Genomic DNA, 17,301 nt, shown 5'->3' on the forward strand with positions numbered 1-17,301 from the left:
GGGACTGTTATCGGTAACCACTGTATACGGAAGTCCCTCAGTTGCAAAAATCTTAGACAGGGCCAAAATAGTGGCCACCGCAGATGTGGACGGACAACATATCACATGGGGAAAATTGGAATAGGTGTCCACTACAATGAGCCAATACTGATTTAGGAAGGGTCCAGCAAAATCAAAATGAAGACATCCCCACAGGTGCTGTGGCATCAGCCACAGGCAAAAAGACGCCCATGGAGCCACCTGTTGCCGAACACAGTGAGTGGAAGCAGTGATAAGCTGTGTAATGTCCCCATCTATGTCCTGCCAATACACATGCTGGTGGGTCAAAGCTCTGGTGAGAGTGGTCCCCCAATGACCGACATGCAGAAGCCTCAGTACATTACAGTATAAATAAGCAGAAATCACAACCTTATGGTGTAGTGTCCTCAGTAGCTAACAAAATAACTCCATCAAACACAGAATGGTGGTGCTGGAGGGAGAAGCAATTATGCAACGGATCCAAGGCACAGGCCGGGAGTTTTTCCAGCCAACTATGCCGCATGAAAGAGGAGACCTGACTAAGTACAGGATCCATGGCGATGGCTGATGCTATCGTGCCACTAATGATGGGAAAACTGTTGACCATGTTCTGGTTCTGAATGCCTAATAGAAACAAACAATTCATCCTGATCAAATGCCAGGTCCGGACCGTTTGAAAGGCAAGATAAGGCACCGGGGTTGGTGTGTTGCACCGTTGGATGGTAATGGATCTGATAACAATAAAGGAAGAGGAAGGGAGCCCACCACTGCAAATGATGTTCTACCTTTCCCAGCACGGAAGCCAAAGGGTTGAAAAGAGCAACCAATGGCCTGTGATTCGTGATTAAATGGAACTTAGAACCATACAAGAAGACATGAAATTTCTTGAAGGTGAACACAGTCTCTAACACCTCCTTTTCAATTTGTAAATACTGCTGCTGAGGGGGAGTTTAAGTCTTAGAAGCGTAAGCAATGGGTCTTTCAGACCCATTCACATATTTGTGCACCAATGCTGTGCAGAGACGCATCTACAGCCAACACAAGGTGCTCACCTAGCTGAAAGGTGGCCAGACACAGGGCAGAATGAAGCTTAGATTTAGCCAAAACAAACGCTCAGTCACAAGTTGGGGACCATAAAGAAAAAGAGAGACACATTTTTATGCAAAAGTGCATACAGGGGCTGAGCAACAGTGAGTGCATTAAGTAAAAATTTGTGGTAGTATGCACTACTTATGGTAGTATGCAACTTTACCTAGAAACGCCTGCAGTTCCTGAGGGAGGTCACTCGTGGTAAAGCTGCAATTGTGTCAACATGGAGAAACAACAGTATGATCCCTGTGCAAGAAACTTCAAACCTAAGTACCCAATTGACGGTTGAAAAAATTGAGACTTGGCAAGATTGTACTTGAGACCCACAGATTGCAAAACAGAAAACAATGCTCAGAGATTGCCAAGGTGGTCTTCAGTGGAAGAACCCAAAACAACAATATTGTCAAGGTAATTGTTACAGCCAGCACAGAGACTGTCAGCTGTTCTGAAAAACACTGAAAAATTGTGGGCATGCTGTGACATCAAAAGGCAAGCATTGTTATTGGTATAGACTGAAAGTTGTACAAAACAAAGAGAAGACACCTAGTGGCCTCACCTATGGGGAGCTGAAGGTACGTTTCTGTCAAATAGATTTTGAAAAAGTAGTAGCCACCTGATAATTTTGTGAGCAACTCATCAGGGTGGGGCAAAGGGTACATATCTTAACAGTGACACTGAAGCTGCCACAGAGGCGAAGCTTACCTGTTGACTTCTTAATGATGAACAGTGGTCAAGCCCATTCACTGGAAGAAATAGGCCAAATGACATCGAGCAATGTCAGTCTAATTCGGCCGTAACAGTCATGCGAAGTGGCAGGCACCTGTTGTACCCGAAAAAAACGAGGGTGGTTGGACTCTAATCAAGGTAATGTAGGCTTGAAAAAAATTGGTAGCACAGCTGAGCCCAGAGCAAAACAGAAATAAAAACTCAAGGGATCTGACACTAAATTTACCTCATTGACAATGGAGAAACCAAAAGCTTTAAACGAATCTAACCTGAATAGGTCTGTAGTATGGGAATGACCCACAACAAGGAAGGTGAGAGAGTGAACAAAAGATTTGTAAGAGACAGGAGCAGTGAACTGGCCTATTATCAGAATCTGCTATTTACTGTAGCTGACCAACTTCTGTGAAACCTGTGTGAGGGGAGGGGAGCCAAGTCCACATATGTTTGTGCATTTACAAAAGTCACTGAAAGTCCTGTGTCCACTTGCATTTTTAGTGGGTTATTAAACACACACAAATCAATAAACAATTTGTTCAGGGAGACAGTCATCGTAGAGATACAGTTTATGTACTACTGTGTCCGCCACATCTGAAGAGGAGTGACACTCCAACGCAATGTGGCCTTTCTTTCGACACTTGTATGCAGCATGCTCTTGCTGGACAAAGCAGTATGGACAAGACAGAAGGGAGGCACGTGGCCACTGTTGTGAGGCAGCTTGTTGCTGCTGTGGCCATAACCGACGCTATCCCACATGACGTTGAGTTCAAGGCTGTACTGCTGCAATGGTTTCATGGTCATCCTGAACACTGGCAGCATACCTAACAGGGGCTGACTGAGCAACCTCCGATATCTTCCCCCACGCACCAAACTCATCAACTGCGGCCCGTTACACTTCAAAGGACTGTGCTATATCGAGCACATCCACGAACATCCATAAACGTTGGATTCTCAAACTGAAGTGTTGTTTCGCAGACTTCCCTATCCGAGGCCAGACGAATAACAAAAATACACACCATGTGTTCAGCGTAGGATTCGCGATGGGTACTAGTGACAAATTTATAATGGATCAACCCCTGTAATTCTGCAGCCCAGGGATCGTAAGAATGGTTTGAGCGTTTCTGGCAATGATAAAATTCTACATGTGTCACAATGGCATGCATTCTGTCACAGTAACAGGTTGAGAGAAGCTTGCACATTTTGTCAAATGATAAGCTGGCCGGTGTTTGCAGAGATGTTAGTCGCACCACAATAAATAAATGCACAGTGAAATAAATAAATGCACAGTGAAAGCCAGGAAAGAAAGAAGGAAAGCCCTACACAAGTTTGCATAGCCCATGTGAACCTGGAAGTCTTGGCATAACCATGTCTCGTATGAGTACCAAACTTCTGTCCATTCATCATATGCTCTAATGGGAGAGAAATCTGCTGCAAACACGTAGATGCCACTTGATTGAGACTAGTGATGTGAGCATTCTGTTGTTCCATGAAAGCTTGCTGCTGGAAAATGATATTGGAGTATTTCTTCCATTGAGATGTTTCTCAAGTGACTGAGCACTGACACTAACACGTGGAGAAAAAGTAACCCACACTGGCTGACAGTTTTGCTATAGCAAGAACAAACACAAGTTGTGAAAGATAATACTTAAGACACAACGAAGTACAGATAATGCGTAGCACTCAATGCATTGACTGCAAAACAGAAATACAAATTACAGAATAGGCCGAGCACTTGTTTGTGATCGCTTAAATAACACTGTTTCTCACCGGAGCATGGCAGGGGGCTGATCCAAGTATTGTGTATTCTAATTTTCTGACATTCTACATACTGGTGGATCTCCTCACTATGGATCTATTGGAAAGAAAAGTACATCTAATCTAATCCGATCAAAAAGTGGTGCACAATGCTGCCACTAAAATTTGCGATCACCAACCTAATACACAAAATGACTTTCTGACAGCAAAATTAAATTTGGAAACAAGCTGAAAAATTTCTCCTAGATCGTAGAAGAATTTTTATTTTTGTGATATGTAAAGAGTGGTGCGCATAAATTATTAACTCACACCACTTAATTTTTAAGTGTGCTTTTTTTTTTTTTTTTTTTTTAACCTCCATGCTTTTTCATTTTGTTTCATTACAAAAGATGAATCTGTGCACAGCTTACATGCTATTAACACTACTTCTATGCCTACATAATGCACCCTTTTCTTTGTATGTTTCCTTTCCTGTACCCCAATGCCACATTTTTTGTTATATGTCTTATATGTCACTCATTTATGCTACTTGGTTCAAAATTAAAGAATTTTGACACTCATTATCTAAAGACAGTTGCAAATAGTAGCATAAAACCCCCTTCTCCATTGCCCCAAAATTATATTTTGTATGAGTCAATGAAACTGATTGCTCCATATGAACAATCAATGAGGTCAAAGTAATTTCTTCATCTCATTCTCCAAAGAGCCGACTTTGTTCTCCTCCATAATTCCTGAAGGAGTGTCTGAAGTTAAAATACGATTATTTTGCACCATGTTCTGTTGACCATTCCCTTATTAAGTGACGATTAAAAGAACTTACTATAATGACATTTATCTTATCCCACCTCCTCATATTCAATGTTTATAATAAAAATAGCACAGAAAAATCTGCTCACTGATTTCTTATGACAACAAGTACTAACTTCAATTATGAAAGAAATGAGATATCAGAGAAAAAACTTTTACCTGAACAGAGCTTTCCAGCATTTTATGCAGGACATGTGCTCGCCGCTTCATAACTTTAACATCATGTAATGTGGAATCTACATACTGTCCATTACGAATTGGATTCACGAATCTATTATCAAATTCTTTCTTACTGCCAAGCAAATTAGGTTTGACAAACTGGACCATGCAGTGATCTACAAGAAGACAAACACACAGTTACTTCTTTCATAATAAATAAGTTACTGAAAAAATAAAAAACTGAATACACATGTTTAATTAGATTAGAAACAACATTTGTTACATAAGCCTATAGTGGGGGGGGGGGGGGGGGATGAGGAAGATGCCCTGAAAAAGAAATTATATACATATGAGTCATACTTAAGTATCTTATGCCTCAGGATACTTTCCTTCAAAAGAATTCAAAAACAGTTTATACTTGATCCAAATATATTCTCCAATTTCAATTCTGCAGCAAGAAAGGAAAACATTAAACACAGTAACACAAGCTATTTATCAAGAGGACATATGAAGTATCTGACATTTTATGAAAAATGCAATAAAAGTTATGTAACAGACTGAGCCATTGTATGGGGTGAGCAAAGTAAAATTGGCCCAGAAAATAAACAAAAGACTGACACTGAACTGACCATTGTTACTGAACAGAGATACTGCCCATAACAGAAAATCAAGTGTTCTGTGACGCATGACTCACGAAAAATGTATGCAGAACTGTTGTGCAAGGGTTCGAGACTGGAAGTGTTTTGGCAAAGTCTCCAACAAAGCCGCCAATGCAAAACTTAGGGGAAGAACCGTGCAAAACTGTGGCTACTTTCAGCAGCCTCTATAATGTTCATAAACAAGAGCCAAAGACACACCAGTCTTACTGTAAATATTTTCTGGGCCAGTTTTATTTTCTCCATACTATATGGTCTCCTTCATACTATGCAGATCAGTAGTTTCATCAAAAGTGAGTAAATTGCATGTTTACAGTAAATCACAACTAGTAACACAATGGTTCTATTTGCTATAAATGGATACTACAGCTCAGCTGAAACATACAATAGTATTCCTGATGCCATTGTGATTGTTTTAATACAATAGAGTTAAGTTAATATGGAACATTGGTTACCCCAATGTGACCTAATTGGAGAAGCGCTTCTGTAAGTTACCTGTGTAATTGTGATCTAATTGGAACAGCTACATGAGTAATTAATAGTTGAAAGTAAATGGTTTTTATGACCTTACATAAGTATTGTGGCAAATAGAGAGATGTTTGGGGAAATGCTGGCTGACTATACATCTGCTTCAAAAAAACCTTTCAGTGTAACAATGGGAAGTAGGGGGCAGTGTAAGAAAGAACTTTTATATCATTCAGAAGACATAGTCTATCTAAAAAAAAAAGATGATGTGACTTACCGAACGAAAGCACTGGCAGGTTGATAGACACACAAACAAACACAAACACACACACACAAAATTCTAGCTTTCGCAACCAATGGTTGCCTCGTCAGGAAAGAGGGAAGGAGAGGGAAAGACGAAAGGATTTGGGTTTTAAGGGAGAGGGTAAGGAGTCATTCCAATTCCGGGAGCGGAAAGACTTACCTTAGGGGGAAAAAAGACGGGTATACGCTCGCACACACACACATATCCATCCACACATATACAGACACAAGCAGACATATTTAAATATGTCTGCTTGTGTCTGTATATGTGTGGATGGATATGTATCTGTGTGTGTGCGCGCGCGAGTGTATACCCGTCTTTTTTCCCCCTAAGGTAAGTCTTTCCGCTCCTGGGATTGGAATGACTCCTTACCCTCTCCCTTAAAACCCAAATCCTTTCGTCTTTCCCTCTCCTTCCCTCTTTCCTGATGAGGCAACCGTTGGTTGCGAAAGCTAGAATTTTGTGTGTGTGTTTGTGTGTCTATCGACCTGCCAGCGCTTTCGTTCGGTAAGTCACATCATCTTTGTTTTTAGATATATTTTTCCCACGTGGAATGTTTCCCTCTATTATATAGAAGACATAGTCTGGTTTACTGACAGGTCGAAACCAGATGAAGGTTCTGGCACTGGGGTATACGGAGCACATCCTAGATGAGAAAACACAATCTCTCTAGACAAACTGGCTGTGGTATTCTAGATGGATTATTTGCTTTGGGACAGTGTGCAGAGGGGAATCTATGCAGGTGCTAAAAGGACTGTAGAATCTACATTCATTCAGATAACCAGGCAGCTCTGAAATCTCAATCAGACCCTGTGAGGAGATCAAACGATGTCGCAGAAGGCCATGAATCTCATGAAGCCAGAGGAGAGCACCAGGGTGAATCTGCTATGGGCCACTGTTTACTCAGATGTTAGTGGTAATGAACAAGATGATAGGTTGGCAAGGGCAGTGGCAATGACTTTGTTGGACTGCAACTTGTCCTAACCATCACTAAGGCGATAGTAAAATCTAAACTACATAGCTGGGTCAGGCAACAACAAGTAGAATATTAGACTCTTTTGAAAAGAAAGGGGGCGGTGGTAAACTAATAATGTTTTAAGAGAAGTACTGCAATCTTCAACAAGCGGCAGATTAAACTCAATGTAAGAGCAATGACTGGCAATGGGAACTTTAGAAATACCTGTAGATGACGGATATACAGAAAGATGCCCCCAAGTGCAGACTATGTGCTGTCATTAATGAAACTGCACTGCATTTAATCTTCAAATGCGAAGCACTAGAGGGCATATCATACAACATAATTGGATCACTAACACCCAAGGAGATTGTGTCTAACAAAAATCTAGGAATGAGGCTCCTGTAGTTAACAACCACAGTCATAAATCTGAGCTTCCTCCAGATAAGGTTAATAATAACTAGTTTGTTTGCATGGCCATTCTCCACAGCAAGTACAGAAACATTTGTTTGTAAATAAAGCTGCCTTTTCTTGCTGCAACTTAATTTATTTTTCCCAGATGCATATCGCCTTTTTTTTATTCTAAGGCACCTTCAGTGGGATCTAGAACAATACAGTTTTATTATTTTTGTATTATTAAACAAAACAAAATTGGATGATAATCAAAGTTTTAATAGCGAGGCTCCAAGAAGTGAGAAACAAAACAGATGACCCATTCTAATCACAAGGATGTAGAATTCATAATGGGAAACCAGGACAGAGCTGCCAAGCTGGGAAATGAAAGGAAATATAAAAATATAACTGGAATATAGAGTCCACATAACTTCACAAGCATGAATGTTAAGGACATTTAGAACACTGCAGGGAACACAATCTTTTTTCTGAATCAACATACTTCAAGAGGGAGCCAAATACAGTTAAAATATAGAAACAACCAGACTGCAGGAAGAGGTAGTAGCGCCTAGACCATATCTATACAGACAAAAATTTTCACATGGAAATATACAATATGAAAGTATTGAGAGGAGTAGACACAGGCTCAGACCAATACTTAGTTAAAATTAAAAAGAAAGACACCAAGCATTATTAAAGTTTCAAACACACAAAACAGAAGAAAATGCCATCAATCACAAAAATTAACAGAAAAAAAATTCACACAAAGCATTAGGAGAATAAGAAGAGAATTCATAACAATATAATAATCTCTATTGAAGGTAATTACCACAAAACACAACTCCTGTTCCAGTTGTTCTTTGATTGTTCCATACATACAGGATCTCTGATAAAATCTTGTATGTGAAATCTGCGAGAGAGAGTCCTCTATAGATACCATTCTCCAAATTGCTTTTATCCATTTTCTTGTGTAGTGGGTAGATGACAGCTGTGGTCCAATTTTTGTTAAGAGCCTTGTGTAAGTAGGTCTTGACTGTGTGACCCAAATATTTGCACATTCCGAAAGAAACCCGATCTTCTCGAGATGCCTTATATGGGTCTGTGGGACTCTTAATTATGTTTGACCTTGATTATGATTAGCAAGCCTTTTATCGATTGTCTGATGATGCCTAAGAAAGGCAAAATGTGTCACACATGAAGATTAAATAAACCTATCTTGTGCAACCAACACGGTTTCTTCTGTTCCAAAGATCTATTACAGTACAGTTGCTGCACCCCATGACTACCACAGTGGCACTGGTGCAACAACATAATTAAGAGTCCCATAGAACAATATAAGGCATCTCGGGAAGATAAGGTTTTTTTGGATGTGCAAATATTCGAGTAACACTGTGAAGACCTACTTACACCAGGCTCTAAGAAAAATTTAGAGAACAGAACAATTCCCAAAACATTGGATCATAGATGTCATCTACCCACTACACAAGAAAATGGATAAAAGCAATTCGGAAAATGGTATCTATAGAGGACTCTCTCTCCCAGAGATTTTGTCCAAGATCCTATATCACACAACCAAGGAACAACTGGAACAGGAGTTAGGGGAGTACCAAGTAGGTGTAACATCATGCATGGGGATGTTATGCAGAGCATATCATTACTTTAAAATTGATTATGACATACTACAGGAAATGGAACAAATCTCTGGCAGTAATATTTGGAGATTTTAAGAAGGCATATGACTGTCTCTATAGAACTTCAGTATTAAAAATCTTACGGAATCTGCGACTCCATCCAAAACTAATTAAACTAACAGGATTTACTCTAACCACCACCAAATCGAAAGTTAAATTTAAGGGAGAAATTTCTGAATTATTCCTCATAAAAACAGGCTTAAGACAAGGTGACTGTCTATAACCATTACTGTTCACCTGTGCACTGGTATACATAATGAGGGAAAGGTACAAGAATAATACAAAAAATGTAAGAACTGGAAGTGCTAAAAAGATATATGTCTAAACTGCTTGGGATTTGCTGATGATTTCGTTCTGCTAGCCAGCAATGGTCAAGAAACCTGACAACAAGTTAAATCACTACAAGAAACAGCATAAAAATTGGTCTTAGAATATCATTGGAAAAAACAGAGATTATGCTAACTGATCTAGAACTTTCTAACAAAATTACTATAGAACAGGAAATCAAAATTGTTGATGAGTTTAAATATTTAGGTGAAATCCTAACATACAAAATAAGCGAGAAATCAATATGGTAAAATGGATTAAAAAACTGAACAAAGCAAATTACCAAAAACACATACAACAAAAATGTAGCTTCAAAAAACTAATTCAGCAGAGATTAACAAAATACTAGAGATGGAAAGAAGAATAATTAGGACATGCATAAATAAACAATATCAAGTACACAGACATGGGAGAATAGCTTCAAATGAAACAGTATACAAGAAAATAAAACCAACAATGTGCACAACCAGAAAGAAATGTATTTCATCCTTTGGAAATCTGGTGAGAAAACCAGAAAACAAAATTAGAAAGGTAATACTAGAAAAATTGTGCAATAGTAAGAGCAACATTAAATGGATCACAGGAATTATGAAAAATGTGAGAGAACTCAAAATTAAAGTTGATGATCCAAAAAACAAAAACAGAGAAAACGAGAAAACTGCAAGACACACAAACAAGACTACATATGAAGATCAATAAAAGGACTACAGGATCTCACACAAAGAAAGGAAGAAAATATCTGAAAGAATAAAGAAGTATAGGACAGACAGAAGAACAAAAAAGCACTACATAATATTAAATTATTATAATCCTTGTATAACCACTACACTATTGAATTGTCTTGTTGATTTGTTACTGAAACGAATTGCATGTGAATAACTACAACTTGTATAAACCTTTTGTGTAACAGACTAGATTGGTCACTGTGAAAGCGATAACACAAAAAATAAAATAAGTAGCCTCTTCCTGATTCCTCAAGGGTATTGGTTGACTTTACTAGAATGACAGGGACAGAAACTGTACAATAAATTAGTTTCAGTGTGGGCGACAGGTAGCTAAGACCACTGTTGTTAGGTCTCCCTGATTAAACCAAATAAAATTAATCTACTGTGTAATTTCAAATGCCTTGCATATTCTTAGTATTTCCCCCTTTAATTAACTTCCCTAATATTGTAGAACTCAAGCTGCTTTTTGTTCTGTATAACATTGGAGTTAAGTTTCAGAAAATTAAATATTTCATTACAATTAAAATTACTTTACACTATGTACACTTCATTCCTCAGATACATCTTTTCATCTTTCATAACAACTTTTCTCTTTTTCTCATCAGAGATAGTGTCCCTACACAAAATATTCTCCAAACTATCCTGTAGCTCACCACAGGTGTTGATCTTCCTTCCTTCGTGCACCTATCTCATCTCCAACCATACTACACATACACTCCTGGAAATGGAAAAAAGAACACATTGACACCGGTGTGTCAGACCCACCATACTTGCTCCGGACACTGCGAGAGGGCTGTACAAGCAACGATCACACGCACGGCACAGCGGACACACCAGGAACCGCGGTGTTGGCCGTCGAATGGCGCTAGCTGCGCAGCATTTGTGCACCGCCGCCGTCAGTGTCAGCCAGTTTGCCGTGGCATACGGAGCTCCATCGCAGTCTTTAACACTGGTAGCATGCCGCGACAGCGTGGACATGAACCGTATGTGCAGTTGACGGACTTTGAGCGAGGGCGTATAGTGGGCATGCGGGAGGCCGGGTGGACGTACCGCCAAATTGCTCAACACGTGGGGCGTGAGGTCTCCACAGTACATCGATGTTGTCGCCAGTGGTCGGCGGAAGGTGCACGTGCCCGTCGACCTGGGACCGGACCGCAGCGACGCACGGATGCACGCCAAGACCGTAGGATCCTACGCAGTGCCGTAGGGGACCGCACCGCCACTTTCCAGCAAATTAGGGACACTGTTGCTCCTGGGGTATCGGCGACGACCATTCGCAACCGTCTCCATGAAGCTGGGCTACGGTCCCGCACACCGTTAGGCCGTCTTCCGCTCACGTCCCAACATCGTGCAGCCCGCCTCCAGTGGTGTCGCGACAGGCGTGAATGGAGGGACGAATGGAGACGTGTCGTCTTCAGCGATGAGAGTCGCTTCTGCCTTGGTGCCAATGATGGTCGTATGCGTGTTTGGCGCCGTGCAGGTGAGCGCCACAATCAGGACTGCATACGACCGAGGCACACAGGGCCAACACCCGGCATCATGGTGTGGGGAGCGATCTCCTACACTGGCCGTACACCACTGGTGATCGTCGAGGGGACACTGAATAGTGCACGGTACATCCAAACCGTCATCGAACCCATCGTTCTACCATTCCTAGGCCGGCAAGGGAACTTGCTGTTCCAACAGGACAATGCACGTCCGCATGTATCCCGTGCCACCCAACGTGCTCTAGAAGGTGTAAGTCAACTACCCTGGCCAGCAAGATCTCCGGATCTGTCCCCCATTGAGCATGTTTGGGACTGGATGAAGCGTCGTCTCACGCGGTCTGCACGTCCAGCACGAACGCTGGTCCAACTGAGGCGCCAGGTGGAAATGGCATGGCAAGCCGTTCCACAGGACTACATCCAGCATCTCTATGATCGTCTCCATGGGAGAATAGCAGCCTGCATTGCTGCGAAAGGTGGATATACACTGTACTAGTGCCGACATTGTGCATGCTCTGTTGCCTGTGTCTATGTGCCTGTGGTTCTGTCAGTGTGATCATGTGATGCATCTGACCCCAGGAATGTGTCAATAAAGTTTCCCCTTCCTGGGACAATGAATTCACGGTGTTCTTATTTCAATTTCCAGGAGTGTATTTGGGTACATCACTCTGTTTTTATTTGAGGTACTATCACTCCTACCTTGAAAATACCAAGCACACCTTCTCATTAAATGACTCATTATAAAACTGCATTAGCATAGTACATATATTGTTTTAATAGTCGTGTAAGCACATTATAACTTTTATTTTACTGGTTATGTTAGCACATCATCACTTAATTCAATGGACAACTATCCTGCTGACTCTTCCCCTTGTCATTGTGACACTGCTATTGTAAACACACACACTAAAGCAACGTAAACTGAAAAAGAATACTCTACTACCATGAACCTATCAGGATTGTTGAAAATAAAACTAAATAATTTAACGAGCAATTTTCCTCAGTCAATGCCTAGGGCAAATTTGCATCTACTTTTAGCTATTAATAATAAATAGTCTTCAAATGCACATATAATAATTCTTCATGATTGTACTTACCAGTCAACATAGAAACTGATAGTGAAAGAAACAACCCACAGGTAGAAAGAATGGTATAAGGGTAGGATTGTCGTATATGAAATAAAATACAAAAATACAACAAATGACTTGGGACCATGTAGATGTCAACAACAAATTCACAAGGAACATGAGCTTCTATCTGATGGCCTTTGATTCTTTTCACAAATACATCCTATTGTATCTTTGCCATTACAATTCCAATCCGAAATGCAACCCTACTTTTACATTTTGTAAAATCTCCCTCTCAATTTCACATCTAGATCAAACCCATATAGTTTTCCAACAGAAACTAATGTAGCTCTTCTTTCATTAGTGACTCTTTCCCTCTTTTTACTGTTAAACCCAAGATAACGTGTGTCTATCAGCATCAATCGTTTTAAACATATCGGTATCAAGTGTTACATGACTACGAAAGTTATACCAATTAATTTTATGTTGTTTATAAAAGCCATGTACATATTCCTCCCACCATCCATGCTGTATCTGTGAACCAAATTTAAATAGTCTCTCCCAGATCCGTTACATACAGTAGAGTATATATGACTTTGTGCCTTTAATGTTAATAGTTAGTATATATGACTTTGTGCCTTTAATGTTAATAGTTAATGTTAATAGTGTGCGCTAATATGAAACGTAATTCTAGTTTTTTTTTTTAATTCTGAGACTATTCCTGGTGTGACTCAATAATATGTTTCCCAATTTATTGATTTTTGATTTTGTTAAGTTATCTTCATACATATTAGTTGCATCTAAATTGACATTTGTCTATAAGTTAATGTTGGTTTGTTCTATCTGTTCTCTCATTTGATATGTATCAAAGGGATTGCATGTGTCTCTTGCACTGTAAATAACAGCTTCGTCACTGATCACCCATCACAATTAGTCACTGTCTGTCGGTGCAGTCAGTCATCATTTTTCCATTTTATCATCTTCAAAAATCTTCGCCAGATGTAATGCTGTGACTTCCGACTGCACACTATCAGCGACAAATGTTTTCATAATAACTACTTTTTAGCATGTAGTTTAACATACACACTTCCTTTCTTCAATCAGTTATTTATTTGGCTGCCAGGGGTGATAGCACAATTTCACAAAAATTATCCAAGTAAAAGCACAATTTTACAACAATTATCCAAGTAAAACAAGTTTTTTCCCCTCCTTTCTTTGAATAATGTTTCCTTATCAATTTTAGTTTAATATTACTTGCTTTTATTACTCTTTGTGGTATATATTAGTCTCTTCTGAAGTATTAACTCCTTTCTTTCAGCAATAAACTTGACCTGCACCTTGCACTTGAGTGCCACAAATGAGTGGTTTTGATGTTCAAATATCAATTTACCTCTTCCTTACCTTTTTTCCTTTATTGTAATGTCTTATAAGACTGTTCAGGTTTCCTTTTATCTGAAACTTTCATGTACATAGGAAAAGCTATGCCACATTTTAAAAATCAAGCAAATAATATATTAAGTCCAAACTGTAATTTGAACAGAGTACATCTGTTCTCGCAAGCCCATGTTGATGACGTGTCATACCATGACAAATGCAAATAAAAATAACAACTATATACAACTCTGCACCTTTACATCTAACACCTTATTTTATAATTTTTTAGTTGTGAGTGTCATTTGCAGAAATAAACAATCTGTCAGGATAGTTTTACATTTGTTCTGAGAAAGTGTTGGCTGTTCTATGTTGTCTGTTCTTTCCCTAATTTCTTGTTCTTCTCGTCTGTCATTTCTAGCGGGTATCTGAATAAAAATTAATCATCACTATATGTGGTTATTAATTTAGCCTACATAATTAGTAGCACTGACATATGGGCGGGTCCACTCTGAACAAGTACCTTCTGTGTACTATAACTGTCACAGAGGATGCACATACCCTGTTACAGGTCGTCAGCAGCAAGATTCAGCACCTCCACAAAGGGATGGAAGTTTTGGATCTATCATCAACTGTACAGCAACCAATAAACACAATGCCATGAGTAAATCTGACCTCGGACCAAGTGCAATCATCCATGTTGGGTACCTCTGCTATCCAAGGAAGTGACATCAAATCATACACAACAAGATTACCAGTTCCAGCAATCTCATCCATGTCATGCTTGCACACACGAGTTAAAGACTTTCTGCTTGCAGCTCATTTGATTCTTGTGTGTCACGCTTACAATTGCAGGCCCCACCATTTATGCCTTCACATACTGAAACATGGTTTCTGATTCTGCAGAACACTTCAACACATCAGTAGATCACTGTAGACCATAAAGCAGTTTACAATGGTGATCAGCAACTTGGAACAACTAGCGATCACTTAGTTTCAGACATTATATTGCACCCACCTCACCCATAAACCTACCTTGCTCTCAAAAAGGATTTAGTTGCTCATTGCACTACAATACCTGAACAAAAGCTTAAAGAAGTACTACACCATGAAAAACGTTGTGGCAAAAAACCATCAGAGTTTTGGAGATATTTATGTGCTATGATTGACACTAATGTGATTTTTGATGATTTATTGTTACATATCTGGTGACAAGAGCTGCTTTCGAAAGTGCTGTCAGCTTTGAAAGTGCGTAAAGGGCAATCTTGACATAAGTTACTGAAAGTTGCCAATAGGGTTCATTCAGTGCTACGTTTGTCTATTTGTGGCCTTCGCTTCACCAGCTACCAACATGCCAGCTGAATACAGTCGTCAACCAACATATTCACTCGAAGACACAACACCTCAATGGGCCACAGCATTGTATTGACACTCACAGTTACAGATTGGCCGTAATAAAAGGTCGTGTTCACAACATTCTTCTGTCTCTCAATCTCAAGATCACAGCCAATTTCAAACTAGCTCTACTAACATCTGTATGTTTCATATCTAAAGCTGAGAACGGTACATAACCATGTGATTATCCACAGAGTAAGGGCAATATGGATTAGGCGTGACAGATCGCAACAACTACAAACAGTGCCATAACAATAGGAACATCGTCTCGCAACTGCTCAGAGTAGGCGGCACAATGATAAAACACCATATATACCAACACAGAATCTTCTCAAATTACCCAAGCACTACCACCTCCGGCACACACTACAGGGGCACAGTGCTTACATATTTCTGTCAGAATTTGTGTGTTTGATTTTCTTGGTTCCCTGATTAAAACACACTTTTTACTGTGTGAAAATACATTTGTTTTTTGGGTGAAAACACACATTTCCTGGGTGGAAAGTACATTTTTTCTGTGTTAAACGACAATATGCTTTCCGTCAAAGCTGTAAAACTTATCCATCTGTTGAATGTAAAGGTTTCATACACCAACATAAAACTCTCTGGTGCTTTAGACATATTTGTCTGCTTGTGTCTGTATGTGTGGATGGATATGTGTGTGTGTGTGAGTGTATACCTGTCCTTTTTTCCCCTTAAGGTAAGTCTTTCCGCTCCCGGGATTGGAATGACTCCTTACCCTCTTCCTTAAAACCCACATCCTTTCATCTTTCCCTCTCCTTCCCTCTTTCCTGATGAGGCAACCGTTGGTTGCGAAAGCTAGAATTTTGTGTGTATGTTTGTGTTTGTTTGTGTGTCTATCGACCTGCCAGCGCCTTCGTTCGGTAAGTCACCTCATCTTTGTTTTTATGCAGCCACTTACTTAGTAGCTGTTTAAACAAACGGAGCAGACTGTTTATAGACTTGCACCAACTCTATATATAATGAAAATAAACTGGCCAAAACAAAAATGTTTATGAACGAATGATATTTCACACCTCGGAGTCTTTCACAGCGACACACCTTAATACAGTTCTCGAGCTTTCGGTGTCTGTCTCCAGCACTGTTATAAGAAGTAAAAGCTATAAAGTGTCATGGATGGCATGATGCTGTCCTTATATAAACATGACAGCAGTATCTGTACCATCCCTTTAAAGGGTTTACACGACACACGTACAGGATGGTGAGTTGGGCAACTCCAGTGTGCCGTAGAACCAAGTGACACCATGTCAGTAAAGGGGGCAGTACCACATTTAAAACTGCTTTTCCAACCTTCCATCTTTGCTTCTGCTCAATGTCTCAGATACAAGATATGATGCGGATTGGATTGTGTGGGTTGAAGGGACCAGACTACAAAGGCCATCGGCCGAGTTACGATGCACCCCTCTGCACTGCCTCTGAATGCAGCAGCATCTATATAGGCCAAATGATTTGCACTGCAGATAAGCACTGTTCTGAGCACACAACACATCAACCAAAGGGAGCTTGAGAAGTAAATCATGGCTGAACACTGGATTGAGAAAGGACACAAGATACAATTTGGAAAGTTGAGGACTTCACTTTTGTACCTTTGTACAGATGACATTAGAATAACCTGCAGCAATTCTCACTGAGACTGGGGGTACACAATTATCCATGGGTGCACGCTCTGGACACTGAGATGAAGCAAAGACAGATGCTTTATGCTTTTAGGAATGCAGGAAGGACATATTCAAATGTGGCATTGGCCTCTTGCACCACTTGATGTCACTCATCCTATGGTAGACCATGGCTGCACAATTCGTCTCCCAGGGCATGAATCACTTTGGCTCTGCTTGGTAGGTTGCAGATGCTACTATCATGCTTACACACATAAAAAAAAAGTTTTGCATCACCTCG

The 17,301-nt window shown here is 40.0% G+C and overlaps 1 protein-coding gene across 2 annotated transcripts in view; it reads right to left on the reverse strand.

Annotated features, from left to right (window-relative positions):
• Positions 1-17,301, reverse strand: part of LOC126251334 (transcriptional regulator ATRX homolog) — a 500,398-nt gene that overhangs the window by 156,954 nt on the left and 326,143 nt on the right. For both annotated transcript variants that reach the window (XM_049951680.1, XM_049951678.1), the window contains one exon: positions 4,552-4,727. In XM_049951680.1, the coding sequence (XP_049807637.1) occupies positions 4,552-4,727 (176 nt within the window). The remainder of the gene's footprint in view (positions 1-4,551; positions 4,728-17,301) is intronic.

Source organism: Schistocerca nitens, chromosome 4 (genome assembly GCF_023898315.1).
Source record: "Schistocerca nitens isolate TAMUIC-IGC-003100 chromosome 4, iqSchNite1.1, whole genome shotgun sequence".
In the NCBI taxonomy this organism is placed as follows: domain Eukaryota; kingdom Metazoa; phylum Arthropoda; class Insecta; order Orthoptera; family Acrididae; genus Schistocerca; species Schistocerca nitens.